The following is a 15,728-nucleotide window of genomic DNA, read 5'->3' as shown; positions in this document are numbered from 1 at the left end:
TTACCAAGCAGAGAATATCAATAAAGAGATAGCATTATGAAAAGAAACAAATAGAAATTCTGAAATTGAAAAGTACAGTAATAAATTAAAAATTCACTAGAGGAGTTCAATAGCAGATTTGTTCTGCTGGAAAAGGATCGGTGAACTTGAATATAGGTCAGCTGAGATTATCTAGTCTGCTGAACAGAGAGAAAAAAGAATAAAAAACAAACATACAGAGCCTCTGAGACTGTGGGACACCATCAAGTGTACCAACATAGCATAATGGTCATTTAAAAAGGACAGAGACGAAGGGGAAAAAAGAATAGTTGAAGAAATAATGGCCCCAAACATCTCTCATTTGATTAAAAACAGTGGTCTAAACATCCAACAAGCTCAACAAACTCCAAGTAAGATAAACTCAAAGAGATCCACACCTAGACATACCATAGTCAAACTGTTAAAAGTTAAAGTCGAAGAGAGAATCTGGAAAGCAGCAAAAGAAAAGTGACTTATCACGTACAAGTGACCCTCAACAGTATGAATAGTGGGTCCTTAGCAGGAACCCTGGAGGTCAGAAGGGAATGGGGTGATATATTTAAAATGCTGACTATTTTGACTTTTTGGCTTTTCTGGCTTTTGGGGCTGTCAGCCTAAAATTCTATACCCAGCAAAGATGAAGGATAAATTCAGATATTCCCAGCTAAACAAAAACTTAAGAGATTTTGTCAGCAGCAGACTTACCCTGCAAGAAATTCTAAAGGGAGTCTTTCAGGCTGAAGTTAAAGGACAATACACAGTAATTCAAATCCATGTGAAGAAATAGAACTGGTAAAGATAACTGCATAAGTAAGTTAAGAAGTCAGTATTAATGTATTTTTTTACTTGTAACTTCTCTTTTCTCCTATATGATTAAAAGACAACAGCATAAAATAATAATTATAAAACTATATTGATGAACTTCTATTTTAGAAAAATTTAATTTGTATGACAATAATGGCACAAGTGAGGAAGAAGGAAATGGAGTTATACTGAAGCAAAGTTTTTGTACATAATGGAAATTAAATTGGTTTGAATCTAAACTAGATTATTTTATTTTATTTTATTTTTTGGCAGCTGGCCAGTACAAAGATCTGAACTCTTAAATTTGGTGTTATAACTCTAGACTCTAACCAACTGAGCTAACCAGCCAGCCCTTAAAACCAGATTATTTTTAATTAAGATGTTAATAATAATCCCTAGGCCAATCACTAAGAAAGTAAGTAAAAAACATATAAGACACAACCAGGGAATCAAAATAGTATATTAGAAAATATCTATTTACCACACACAAAAAAGCAGTAATGGAGATGAAAAGGATAAAATATACATATATAAGACATATAGAAAACAAATTGCAAAATAACAGACATAAATACTATCTTATCAATAATTACATTAAGTGTAAATGGACTAAACATTCTGATGAAAAGGCAGAAATTGGCCCCCCAAAAAAAGAAAAAAGAAAAAGAACATGATTCAACTATACGTTGTCTATGAGAGACACACTTTAGAAGCAAAGAGAGATATACATTGAAAGTAAAAGAACAGAAAAAGATATATCATGCAGTAGTAACCAAAGAGAGTTGGAATGGCTATTCTAACACCAGACAATTTAGACTTCAAGACAAATATTGTTACTAAAGATGAAGGACATTTGAGAATGATAAAATGGTCAGTGTATCGGGAAGACATAACAGTAATAAACAAATGTGCATCTAACAACAGAGCCCCAGAACACATGAAGGAAAAGCTGACAGAATGAAGGGTCATAGGATATTGTGAATTTAAGGGAGGGGAATGGGAGGGAAGGTAGATAACCTTTAAAGTCATTCAGTTCTGATTTCTTCCTCCTTCCCTCCCTCATTCCTTCCTCTTTCGAGATTAGTTGATTGTCAACTATGTGACAAGAGGGTGATGGCTTTGGGGATCCAGTGATGAATGAGGTACATTTGAGCCCTTTAAGGAGCACTGGGTTTGATGGGAGAGAGAATGCTGAGCAAGAAATTTAAGTATATTCTAACAGTGTCTACAAAAGTAGTCAAATATAACGTCCTATCAAAGGAGAAAAATCGCTGTCTGATGTTTAAAGCCCCACCTTGGTTACAGTTTGACAGAAAATGAGGAGGAGCAGGAATTACAAGCAAAGGAGAAGCTTAAGCAGAAGGCGGACGGTCTGAAAGCATGGCTTCTTCAGAGTTCACAGAGGGGCCGGGTCCAGGGGGCAGCACAGTGAAGGACCATGTGCACGTCTGAGAGTAGGCATGGGCTGAGGAGAGCAGGTCAGAAGGGCACATCATGGTCAGACCATTTAACAAAAGAAAATAGATGAAAAAGAAATGGCAACAACAAACACCCCTGCCTGCTACGCTAAGGAGTTGAGACTCTGTTTTAGGCTATGGCGTGTCAGTGGAGCATTTGCTGGAGCACGGCCTGGCTATTTCCCTCCCTCTGCAGGAATTCTGTGATCCGAAGGAGTGGGAAGGCAGTGTCTGACCCTCGTGTCCTGTGAGAATTGCTTGCTCTTCTGCTTCATTCAGCCCTCTGCTCAAACATTACCTCCTTTCCTGCCTTCCCTCACAAAAATAGCATGCCCAGGATTGCCTGTTCCTTATGGGCCTTTATTTTTCTTCATAGCACTTCCCAAATATTTTATTTGTCTGTTTATTGTCTGCCTCCCCCATTGGGATCCAAGCTCTATGATAACAGGAACTGTGTCTTATGACTGCTGTCTCTCCAGTGCCCTCTTCTGTGCCTGGCATACAGTCAATGATCATATGTTCTTGAATGAGGGGAGAGTAATGCAGACCTGTCACAATTCTTGACAGTGTGCACCTTGGGAATCTGTAGAACGCAGATTCTAGAAAGGAAAATTTTCAGTCACCAGGGGGCTCTGGAAGGTCAGGTCAATGAGGGATGGTGGGTAAGAAGTCCCAACAGGCTCTCTAGAGTGACAACAGCCTTCCAAATGGGATAGCAAATCTTTACCCTTACAATCCATTTTCTGTCTTGCTCCCCAGAGTTGGGCCTTTATAATAGACAGGCAGGGCTGAGATAACGTTCTAATTTATGGTTGTAGGAACCCAGCCAAGGATATCAGACAAAGGGGAAGAAGCCTAGATCTTTCCTCTAAAATGCTGGTCCAGAGCCAGAGTTTGGAATCACACAGCGGGTGTTTTCCTGAATGCCCATGAGACCTTAAGCAGGGCAGGCCATGTTTTCAGGAGAACACACAGGTCTCATGAGGTCTCAGCCTTCACATGCCACCTTTAACTTCACAGCACCTTCCATGCTTGGCTCTGAAGGGACATGAGGGCAATCATGTTACGGGGGTGCATTCACCAATGCGGTTCCTTCCTAGGTAAGTGAACATCTGGGGGGTAGCTCCCTGCATCTCCAGCAGCTGGACGTCTGGTGATGTGGAGTGGAGAGAGTTCAGAAACTTCTCAGAAAGCTGGCTGATGGGTCAGGTCTTCAGCTTTCTCAAGCCACGTGGTTAGAAATCACCTCAAATCACAAGAAAAATCTCAACCATCTGAAAACTGGCCTTGTTTCTAAACCCTTCCATTTGAGAACCAACCAATTTGTTCCCATTTCAGGCAACCAAAACCTTATATTCTGGATAAGCAAGGAAAATCCAGTCGTGGTACTATTGCCTGGCATATGAGTGATTACGAGGACTCCAATCAGAGGAACTCGAAATGGGCTATTCTTGTTAGGCAGAGTAAGTCACCATTGCCAAGAGCTTCCAAACCAGCTCAGCTGCCAAAGCTACCAAAAAAGGAAGAGGTAGGATTTTTTACTTTTCTGAATCATCATAGGAAAAAACATCCTGTTTTAATATACAAATTAGAGAGTGTTTAGTAGTAATACTGCTGATAGCTTAATAGCTCTTTTTAAACAGTCAAAGCATTTTGTAATTTGTATTAGATTTCCACAATAATGTCCATTCAGTGGGTAGGTGGATATTATCTCCATTCTACAGCTAAAGAAAACAAGAGGTCGTGTGTTTTAGTCCTTAGAATTGCTTTTTTATCACATGGTTTAACCTGGAGAGAATTGCCAGCCCCTTGATTTCCACAAGCTGAGAAAGTCACACAGTCTGTGAAGTAGAGGTAAGTCTATACACTCCTTAACACTCTCACAGACTGGTTAGCAGAGTAAGAATATACCATTTCAACTTCTATTTTTTCCCCTTCACTATCTATGGAATTGTGGGCAAGTCACATAATTTCCCTATATGGGTTTTTTTATAAGTAAAATGGGGATATTGGTTTCTGTCCCGAATATTTTGTAGAGTTAGCATGAGAATCAAGTAAAGAATGTGAAAGTATATATTCAAGAACTATTTCCTGAGGTCTGTGTACAAACCACTCTCCTCTATTAGCTTTTTGCATAATCCCACAGCACAATGCACTTCCTTGTAGTCCGGCATCTCAATATTGAGTTTGATAACAAGTTTCCATGATACAAAAGGGAATAGCTTAGCTCAGATTCATGCAGAAACTCCTGTTTCCTTCATGAAGTCTTCTTGATCCATTAAAGAGTCTTGCCAACTCACTAAAATATTACTTACCCTCTGTTGCCAGAGATCTGATTCATCAGCAATAAATTACATCTATTTGAAGCGTTCTGTGGGAACGGTAGTAGTCCTCCTTGGTAGGTCCTGACCCCAGGGACATTTTGTATTGAAAAAGGGAGCAGTTCAGCTTCTAACATTCCTATGTGGTCTGAATTTGGGGATAGGCCTAAATGAGATAATTTGTTGCAGTGTATGTGGAGGAGGGCTCAGATTAGTTACTTTTTGTCACTGAACTAATTTCATGTAGGATTAGAACTACCATTGATTAAATTATCCCAAATGCCTCCATCATTCACTAAATCCAATTGAAATTTTTGTGCATTTAAAATCTGTTAAAAGACTCTATTTTAAAATGATTCTAAATTTACAAAGGAAGTTGCAAGAATAGTACAAAGAACTCCTGAAACACTCTTTGCCCAGAGTCATCAATTGTCAACTTTATTTGCTTTAATGCTGTCTTTCTACATATTTATGTCTGTGTGTACGTGTATTTTTTTTTTTTTTCTGAACCATTTGAGGGTAAGTTGCAGACATCATAACCCTTCACTCCTAAATGTTTCAGGGTATATTTCCTAAGAACAAGGATAGTTGTTGAGATAACCACAGTATAATTATAAGATTCAGGAAAATTAATAGAGATACAATATTATTATCTAATCTGTAGCTCATAATCAAATTTTGTTAATTGACTTTTGTATTTTTCCTTGACCCAGAATTCAATCTAGGACCATGTATTACATTTAGTTATCATGTCTCTTTAGCCTCCTTCAATTTGGAAGAGTTCTTCAGTAACGGTATTTTTTAACACTGACATTTTTGAAGAGTGTAGGCCAGTTCTGTAGAAGTTCTCCCAATATGGGATTTTCTGATGCTTCCTCACGAGTGGATTCAGGTGGCATGTTTTTGGCAGGAATCCAGAATCATGTCATTCTCAGGGTATCACGTCAAGAGGCACCTGATGTCGGTTAACTCATCACTGCTGAGGGCAGTTGATCACTCGGTCAGGCCCCTTCCCTTCCAGATATAAACAAAATTCTGTATCATTCAAAACAATCTCTTTTTGTTGAGTAGGCTTTCTTCTGAATTTCCAGAGATTAGAAACTTGTCCTCCAAGTTCATTTCTTGGAGTGTCCTAGAGAGTTCTTGTGGATACCTCAATACATATTCACTCCTTCCCTCCTTTATACAAATCCTCTTCAGGGAAAATAACTTAAAGCAAGCATTCTTATATACAGTATTCAAAAGCAAGTAACGGATACGACACGTGAAAAGCCTCCAACACACTGCCTCACAGTTAGCCACCAGTGAGTGGCTACCATTACTATTCTCACGCTGCAAGAATCAGAACTATGCACTGAAAACCTCTAAAAAGTAAAATTTAGTCAATATTTTTTTTTTCTTTTTTTGTGGCTGGCTGGTACAGGGATCCAAACCTGTGACCTTGGTGTTACAAGGCTGCACGCACCAACTGACCTAACCAGCCAACCCTAAAATTCGTCAATGTTAAGGAGGGCTTTGGGGGAAATTTTAAAAGCATAAGCCTATACACAATAATCATATGATTTCTAATTGAAATGGATGGATGCATAAAAATGGGGATATTTTACGTTCATGTACTGTTTGCCTTTTCACTTATAAACTGAAGTTTAGAGCTTAATTACGATGTTTCTTAAAAGTGAAATTTGTGATATTTAACGGTATGTATCATTCTTGTATACATTTGCCCAACATGCTCTTACAAATATTTTTGGAAATCAATTGGGGAAATTTCTTATCTGTTTCTTCTACTATATTTCCCCAAGTTTCTTTTTTTAAATCACAAAATGTCTCTCAAGTTCTATCTTCTATTCTATGTGTTATTTCTCCTGAGTTTTGGTATTTTTTTTCTCTCCACGTAAGTATTAGCTACCTAAGTGCTGTGTGACTGTGACAGACACTTTTAACATCACCCATTTCTATTTTATTTCTTTGCTTGCAGATATTCTCTTGCTCCCCTTCATTACAATACATGGACATCCATCTCCGTGATTGATACATCCTTTAATATGCATACAGATCACTTGGAGATGGCATTAAAATGTAGATTATGATTTAATGCATCTGGAATGGGGCTTGAGATTCTGCATTTCTATAAAGCTCCTAGGCAATGCAGTTAATTGTTGCTGGTCTGGAGATCTTGAGTAGGAAGGTGTTAAGAATATCTGACAATGTATTGAATTTTGAGCTAGGAACAGGAGAGACTTGATGGGGCAAAGGGGAGAGGGGGACCAAGAAGAACAGATTTACAGGACAAAGGCAGTGATTACCCAGCACCAAAAGGGAAGTGCATGTGGTTCAATATGACTGGAGAATAGAGTGTAAAGAGGAGGAACTGGTAATGAGACTGCACAAGTCGGATCAGTAGGGTCATTATGAGTGCAAACTTGTATTTCACTGGGCTGATTTTTAAAGAGAGAAGTGACAGAATTAAATGTTCATTTTTTGGAAGATTTAGACAGCTGAGAAGAGGATTGTTTAGAGCTGTTTGATATGAAAAGGAGCCAAGTTCAGAAGGCAATTCAGTAACTCAATTGAGAAATGAAGAGAGATTGAAATGAGGCAGAAAGAGTGGAGAAAAGGTGATGCATTTACAACAGCTCTCAGTGCTGACTGGATGTAGGGAAAGATTTAAATTTCCGTGGGAAGGAAGTGGAGGCTGACCTCTGAGATCCTGGTGAGAGCGGTGGGAGAGCGAGCCAGGCAGAGCAGAGAATGACTAGGAAGCAAAGAAGTGAAAGCCAAGTAAACCTCTCTAGAACATGCTTACCTGCCAAACAACAGAAAGAGATAAGGACAGGGGAGTGTAGGTATGTTGGGAAAATTCAGAATTAATTCTTTCAGTAGCCTGCTTTGCCTTTGAAATAGTACTTGCATCTTGCATCAGCCTGGCTGTTAATCATCTGCTTGCATTCCTTGCTTCTGTAACCAAGCTTGCTTATCTGCTTAGACCACATGAATTCTGAGAAAACAAAGATTACAGCTGCCTTAGCCATATGAGTGTTGAGAAACTGAGACCTAAAACCTGGAAGAGTTTGCCTATATAAACCTTGTTAACACTTTAGCTCTGGGCTCAAAGTTTGGAGCACTAGCTCTTTTGGGTCCTCCGGTGTAATAAACACCTGACACTCCAACCCTCTGAGTGCTGACTGCTTCTTTGCTGAGTCTGTCCCATAACAGGAGAAAGGCTTAATATGGTGAGACATACAAAAAAAAAAAAAAATTAAAATTAAAACACTTTGAGTAGAAAACATCAGTAGATTGAGAACCTAAAGATGAGACAAGGGGATAACTGAAGGTTTGAGGCCAAGAAAGCAGAGGGAGATGCACAACTACAGGAGTTAACACAGCAGTAGGGATGGATCTTTGTAGAAAAGAGACTTTTTTCCTTCACTTTTAATTTAGTGTTACCTCCTTCCTTCCCATCTCAGAGGGTTGTTTCTAACTTGTTTTCAAATTCTTCTTGCAGCACATACTCAGAGACTATGTGACTTGTACTTCAACCCTTAAGGGGTAACTCTAAAGTCTGTACTGTTTATTCTGTTAAAAACCTTTGCTTAAAAGTCTACTTTCTATAACTTGGTATGACAATATTCTGATCCTACCCAACTCCCTACTGGGTTATCATATATATCACTGGACTGATCTCTTAAATACCTGTATTGTCAGGGTTCTCCAGAGAAAGAGACCCAATGGGAGGTGTGTGTGAATGTTTAGAGAGCAAGAGGGAGAGAGGTGCTTAAGGAATTGGCTCATGTGATATGGGAACTGGCAAATCCGAAATCTGCAGGGTAGGATAGCAGGCTGGAGAACCAGGGAAGAGCTGACATTGCACCTCAAGTCTAAGGCAGTCTGGAGGCAGAATTCCCTCTTCCTGAGGGGACCTCAGTCTTTGCTCTCTCCAACTGGTTGGATGAGGACCATCCACATTACAGAGGATAATCTGCTTTATTCAAGGTCTACTGATTTAAATATTAATCTCATCTAAAAAAAATACCTTCAGAGCACCATCCAGACTAGTGTTTGACCAAATATCTGAGTACCATGGCCTAGCCAAGATGACACTTGAAATTAACCATCGCAGTACCCACCTCACCCAGTTGAGAAGGTTTAAATGAGGTAACATACATAAAGCATCTGTGTGTTTAAGTCCTTTACTAATGGCATGATTCTAAAATTGCTTCAGGGAATATGGAAAACACTTGAAATTTTCATTTAATTAGAATTTTGAAATATCTAACAAATTCTCCTTATAGTCTTTAAGATAACGTAATGCAGTATGGCATTATGTTGGTACAAAAGTTACAGTTGCATATTTTTTCTGAAACCACATATAGCAGTGGATCTCATCCCTTTCACAGCAAATACTTTATAATGCCCTCTTTACTATTCTAAAATAAAATTCACAAATATAACTTATTTACATAATGTATAACAAACCAATATAATGCTCTAGATGTACTATTTAAAAAGTAATTATTGTACATACTTTAATACATAAATATTGGGGCACTAGTAGATGAGAAAATATAATGAAGTAGGCAGATGCTCGCATCTATGTATAGCCTCCACGAATGCAACAGCTATGAATGAAGACTGGTGGAGATGTACTGTATTGGTGACTCAAACTCCATGAGCAGTTGGTAATGTAGTTTCATAAAAGCATGATTCTTGGTAAAGACCAAGTGACCGATTCTCATTAAAATTCTGAACCTTACAAACTAAAATCTTCCCTCAATTTACACAACACTTGCATTTGTGGAAAATTCAGCATATGCTAAAGTCATATAAAAAATACACTGTGCTTTTATACAAAGCAGAATTGAACTCTCAGCTTAGATAATTATAAACAGGCTTTTCACTCACATACATGAGTGTCCAGAAGAATATATTTTTTATTAGCATATTCATTGTTACAAATCATACTTGTCTTTATGCCCCTTATCCAATCTCTCCCCTTCCCCCTCCCTGTCACCCCTCCTCCCTAATAACCATAGATTTGTTCTCTCCCTCTGATAGAGTAATTGGTTTGTTGCCTAGATGATCTATGCAGTACTGAGACAGGTGTGGTCAAGTCCTCCCCTATTACCATAAATCAGATGCTTCTTCTATTACTCTGGAGTGTGCTTTGTGGAGAGAGAGGACTTCTTCTTTCTGGTCTCTGCTGGTGCCTCTCCTTGTGTCAATGAAGTTGAGAGTCCGGCGTGCCATCTGCACTGGTGGCTGTGACTGCTACTATAGAGATTAGCTGCTTTGGGGGCAGTCATGGCAATTGTGGTGGCTATGGAGGGCTACCTGTGTGAAAATGGTGTTTTTGGTGTGCTCTTTACCTGGTTGCGTCTGGGTTCAGCTTTCCCTAGCTCCATACCTCAGGACCCTGGTGGGACCCTGGTGGGGCCCTGGTGTGGTGGCAACAGCTTGCCTAGTTGTGACTGGGTCAGAAGAATATTTTAATGTCACCCAAGAGGTGGGACAATACTCATTAACTGGGGTTGTCCCACAGACTGCACGATAGTTCTCTATCATCCCCAGTCCCCACTCTCTATGTGCTACTAGACCTGCTCTGGGCTTCATACAATGAACTTGTTTCAGCATGAATTATTGAAAATGAGACTACTGTATTTGATTAAATGTAACAAACAAATCATATGCAGCACCAGAAATATGTTCAAGATAAAGTCAAAAGGTTTATTGCACCAAATGCCACAGAAACATGGATCAAAATAATACGTGAATAAATTTTAAGAAAAATTTTTCACACATTGACATTGGTATCTATTCAACTGATCAAAAATATAAAATCTTATAATTTTTTCTTAATGGAGTTTCAATAATAATAAATCCCAGAATTTTCTCCTTTTTAAAACACTTAAATTTAAGCATATTGCAAGCTCATTTCCAAGATATATGGTTCACCAAATTTTGATATTTAAAAATTAACATTCAGAGGGGGCTGCTTGATTTAGGCAAAAATTATATTAAAATATCCTCTCCCCCAAAGTACAAACAAAGTAAAAAACAAATGGCTCACACTTACCAAGAGAAGCTAAAGACTTTTTCAATTTAATGGTGAAAGTATACATGAACAAAATACTCTCAAAAGTACATATTAGTGGAAAAATCCAGACATTTAAAGGACTTCTGGGGTCATTTTATATTCTTTATTTTTATGTACAACCAACTCTAGTGAAGAACCTAAAAAGCTACAGACTACATTTTTATAAAATCTCAGGACCTAATTATAAGAGCCCAAACAATGGTTTAGTATTATCTAGCAAGTGGGGATTTTACTCCCTCCAAAAAAGTTAATTTTGAAAAATATGGTAAGTTTAAAAAGTTGCAATGTGTAAACGGCAGTTCCATGGGATGTGAAAAGATTATAGTTACTTTCATTAAAAAACAGCACACTTCAGAAAAATGGATTGAAGCCTGTACAAAAAGCTATTTAACACTGATAAAAATAAAATACTTTGGAATTATGCACAAGTATGGAAGCTACATTTAAAATTTTCATTGTCATGTTTCAAACATACACAATTATCTTTACATTCATATCACTTATCAATTTATTAAAAATAAAACTGCAACATGCTAGAAAGAGGTCCATCACAGTAACATCGACACACTGCTGCTCTGTCATGCCTCACTAGCTGGCTTCAAAATGCAAGATGCTACAAAAGTTACACTCAACAGGTAAGACTTAAAAGTTGAAGAAACCCTAAAGGTGGAATCCTGTCAACTGAGGTAGATGTCTTTGTTTTTTTAAGTATTTACTTTTTTCTCGAGGTGGGCATGGGAGAGGGTGGGATCCCTTTCTTGCCTCTCCGGCTAAGACAGAATGAAGCCACTGGGTGGTGCGTGATGTGTCAGTGGGTGTATCTCAACACAATTCTGTGAGAATTTAAGACAAAAAAACCTTGAGTGTTAAATATTTAAAGAAGGATTATAAAAGAGCAGCAACATTCGTGGTCTGTTTTTGTAGGCAATAGATATGAGGATTAGGCTCTCACTGGAATCCTGAGCGTCGCTGAGACAACCCCCACATATGACCCACCTGTAGTCTTCCAACACATTTTTGGAGAGAGAGTTGTGGACATCAGATTGAAGCAAATTAAATTTTCTCCGGCTTTGAGGGGGCCGGGCTAAATTTTTTATGTATGGAGTTTAGAATCAGCCGTTTAAAGCTTAATTTCCTTAAGACTTTAAATACAGTTAAAAAAAAAAAAAAAAGCTTAATTTCCCCTATGTGGGTCTAATTTTCAACATGCCACTATATACACATTAGAACTGAATTGATTTTGTATCAAGTTATTTTCTACAAAACCCTGGAAGGTGGTGAATGAGGGAAAGTGCCCAAAATGTGTAAACAAAGAAAAGAGAACTGGAGATGAGGGAATGCTTTAAACTAGTGCAGATGAAAATGCTGTAACATCAGCGATGACAATTCATTCAAACGTAATGAAAAACGAATGCTGCGTGAGCTGAGCCACGGGGGAGGTTCGTTCTCTTTCTGTAACATAATAGCAAACAATGATGTCATGGAACTAGATAATTTAAAACACCAAACTCGAATGTTAGGCAAAAGGAAATAGAGAAGAATTAAAAAGAATGAAAAACTTCAATTTTATGAAGGACATCAAATGAAAACTAAAGATCTTAAGGGCCTTCATGTACCCATCTGTGATTTTTGTCATTAAAAAAAAGAAAGGGAAAGATAGCAGCTCTGACCTAGTCCTAAGAAATAACACACTGATTTTTCTCCATTGGTACTGCTGGTATACTCTTTCAAACAAATAACCTGCATTTGAAAAGAATAAAGAGATGAACTCACGTAACTTGGTATTTAGGATCAGGATTTTATCAACTAGAAAATTTGAAGTCATTCTAAAACCTAAAGGGGAGGTTACTTCATATTCTTAGGTACAAAGGATACATGGAAAAGACTAGAATTCATATAACAGTGAAAGGAAATCAGAGCCTGGTTATAATTAATTAAACTCAAGATCTGCAAAGTGCTAATGTTTTGCTTTTCTATATTAGCTCCTGTATTTTAATGATCAATTTCTTAAAAAATTATTTTACTTCACCCTGGATGTTAGTACATAGTCTGTTTCATTGTCAGTAAACTAAGTTTCTTTTATATTAACAGAAAATTAAAGTTTCTTTTTGTTTTGTTTTTTAAGTGAACTGGGCTAATAATTCTTCATTTTGCTAGGTTTTATTTGATGGGTAAATTAATTTCTGAAAGATGTTTTGAAAAGAACATAGAAATTAGAAGGAACAGAGATGATAATGTAAAAGATTAGATCTCATATGGATTGTTGCTAAATGTTCAAACAAATTACTTTCATTAGTCATCCTGAACTGTTGCAGGTTTCATTTCCCACCAGGACAGCTGTGCCTTTTAAAGTATAGTCATTTGTATTAACTATGATAGGAAGAAAGTAGCTTCGGCTGGAAGAATTTACCAACAGAAACACACTCGAGCTTATAGAAAAAACTTTGGTAAATGGCCTCTCTTTAAGAGGCTGCTGAAAGCTCTGAAGTATTACAAGGATAAAATATATGATATCAGGCTATACACACTTTGCTGCTACAAACTACATCTTGATGGGGTTAAGATGCTACATCGATTCTTGGGTTTATTGCACCAACGATCCATCTCTGACCTAGTTGTGGCTGCAGCTGAAACAAAGTAAACTCCAAGAAGAAATGAAAACAGTGGGTCCCTAAAGCACTCTCTCTTCCCAACAGGCAAATCTCTTTCCTATTTCTTTTGTCGAACAGTAACTGTTACAGCCACCAGAGCTGAAGATGGTACAATGTGGCTTTCTTTGTAAAAAGCAAACTCCGATCTGGAATCCAAAGTCGTTGTTCTGACTGTCTTCTTAGAATAGCAGAATATGCTTTCTCCAGTTTGGAGAGCTCACGCTTAAACTCTGAAACATTTTTCTACTGGAATGTTATGTACATTGTTTACCTCTCTGCTCCAAAGTCACTCGTCCTTATTCTGCCCAAACAGCGCAAGGCAATCGGTACCAACAGCTTAGTGTTTAGTGTAGTGCTTACATTTCCTTCTACCAGAAAGCTCACTCTCCATTGATTCATGGGTAACACAAGGTCTAAAGTGTTCACGAAAAACAGAAATGCCATTATGTCAAATAAACCTAAGTCTTCCAATGAAGCATCTGCTTAAAAACAAAAACACGAAACGGTGGAATGACTGCTGCTCTTATGCTCTTATACTGATGTTACAAAGCTTATTCTTTTCTCCTTCAGTTGAGAATTTGATTTTTTTTCTTTCAAGGAAGAACTGTCCTGAGCTTTAGCTTATAAGAGTATCTGAGCCACGTGAGGAGAATGGGTACTGGCAACAGCAGTCAACAGAGGAAGGTCGTTAGATTCAATCCTGAATATTGAAAGAAAGAAGGAAAAAGAATATTACTTTAGAATAGCATGATTTTATAGGGAAGTATTATTTCTAGGTACGAAGCTTGTCAGATCATCGTTTAAAACTAATGAAAAAGTAAAATAGATGGAAAGATAATAAACTTAGTCTTTCAGTAAAATTTCCCAGTAGACACTGCCCATGGAGGCAAAGGGAGACAGGTGCCAGAGGTGTGCTGAGCATATGTGTGGACATAGAATGTTCTTCCCACAATAGGGGCCACCCAACTTTCAGTCTACAACTTTTCTGTATTCTCTGTACAACTTCATTACATCATACTTTAAGGTTTTCTCCATTATCGCCTCATTCCACCAGTCGACAATGCTGAATGCACACCGATTTTGCACCCAGATTCAAATTAGTCTTAGGAAAATGATGATGGTAGTAATTTCTTCAAAAACTTTGGGGATTTGTTCAACAGGTAATACAACTTACACCCTCGCTAAGCATTTGAACCACAATATTCTGAGAGTAAAGTGACACTAAAAAATACTGTATTAAGAGACATCACAGTTTCAAATGAACGCAGCCTTGGCTGCCTCTCAAAGCAGAGGTGGATATAGAATGGTCAACAGCTAAATGCTGCCAGGTGCTGTAAAAAAGTTTGGGGGGACTGTTTCAGTCTGTGGAATATGTCCTAATTCTTTCCCTTGAATTCCAAAAAATAAGAATAAAAAATGGTTGCTGTTATTACTTCATGAAATTTTCTATTCCTTCTTCAGCAGTATTACAGACCTAATTTCAGGGCATATAAGAAGTTCTGTAGTACTTTTAGTGCACCTGGGCCTGACTATGGGAGGAAGGGGATGAAGAGAGGATGAACATGACTCCACTAATACCGTACTATGAGGACCTAGAGATGAGTACTACAGGGAAAAATTCTTACGCTTCTTATAACAGGGTTGACAATGGACACCTGTCAGAGCCAGGGACTAGGTAAAAGTCCTAGAAATATAAGTTACATATCTGGCAATGGGAAACCTAAAGAGAAAGTTTGAAGCTACTAAATAGATGTAAACAAAAAACTAAGAAAAAAAGTGACAAAGATATATTGCAAGTTAACTGCTAAAGCAAACATCAAAAGGGGAAAATATTTTTTAAATGAAGTAAGTAAAACAAATTTATGACAGGAAATGCTAAGGGACAAACAATACTGTCAGTCACATCCTAGGTGTGAAAGATAAAAAGTCTGATGAGAATGACAAGGCCTGAGTCTTAAAATAATACTTTGATTAGCAGGCTTAATACAGAATTTAAAGGTCAACATTATAAACAGAATATTTTCCTGCCTCCAGTCATGGGAATCCTCATCACGGATAAGGGGAACAATTCCCCACATATATAATGTCTTTTTGTTAGTTCTCTCCTGAAAAATTAAGTAGAGAGGAAAACAAAAGTGAGAATTCCTTTCCCCGGAGAAATTACCGCAAATATCCTCTGGAAGATGATATACATTGTTAGTAACATAAGCAAGTCTCCTATCTGGAGGAAAATATAATCACCCCATGGACATGCAGGCAGGCTCCTTGAAGTCCAAGAGAAAGGCCTTTCCTGTGCCAGGTTTCGCTGCTCCTCCAGGAAATGAAATGTAAATACAAGCTGCTGCTGCTGCTGCATGTCTAACAGCCTGTGACTTTGGCATCT

At 37.9% G+C, this 15,728-nt stretch overlaps 1 protein-coding gene across 2 annotated transcripts in view; it reads right to left on the bottom strand.

Moving 5' to 3' along the window:
• Positions 1–15,728, bottom strand: part of FNIP2 (folliculin interacting protein 2) — a 226,989-nt gene that overhangs the window by 77,599 nt on the left and 133,662 nt on the right. The window contains exon 18 of one of the 2 annotated variants that reach the window (XM_063107875.1): positions 10,464–14,045. The exons of the other annotated variant lie outside the window; for it this stretch is intronic. Coding sequence (XP_062963945.1) covers positions 13,967–14,045 — 79 coding nt within the window. The 3' untranslated portion in view covers positions 10,464–13,966. Of the gene's footprint in view, positions 1–10,463; positions 14,046–15,728 lie in introns of those variants that run through there. 2 annotated transcript variants of the gene reach the window in all.

This window comes from Cynocephalus volans, chromosome 9 (genome assembly GCF_027409185.1).
Source record: "Cynocephalus volans isolate mCynVol1 chromosome 9, mCynVol1.pri, whole genome shotgun sequence".
NCBI lineage: Eukaryota > Metazoa > Chordata > Mammalia > Dermoptera > Cynocephalidae > Cynocephalus > Cynocephalus volans.
The sequence above is the reverse complement of the archived record's forward strand: the minus strand, read 5'-3'. Positions and strand labels throughout refer to the sequence as shown.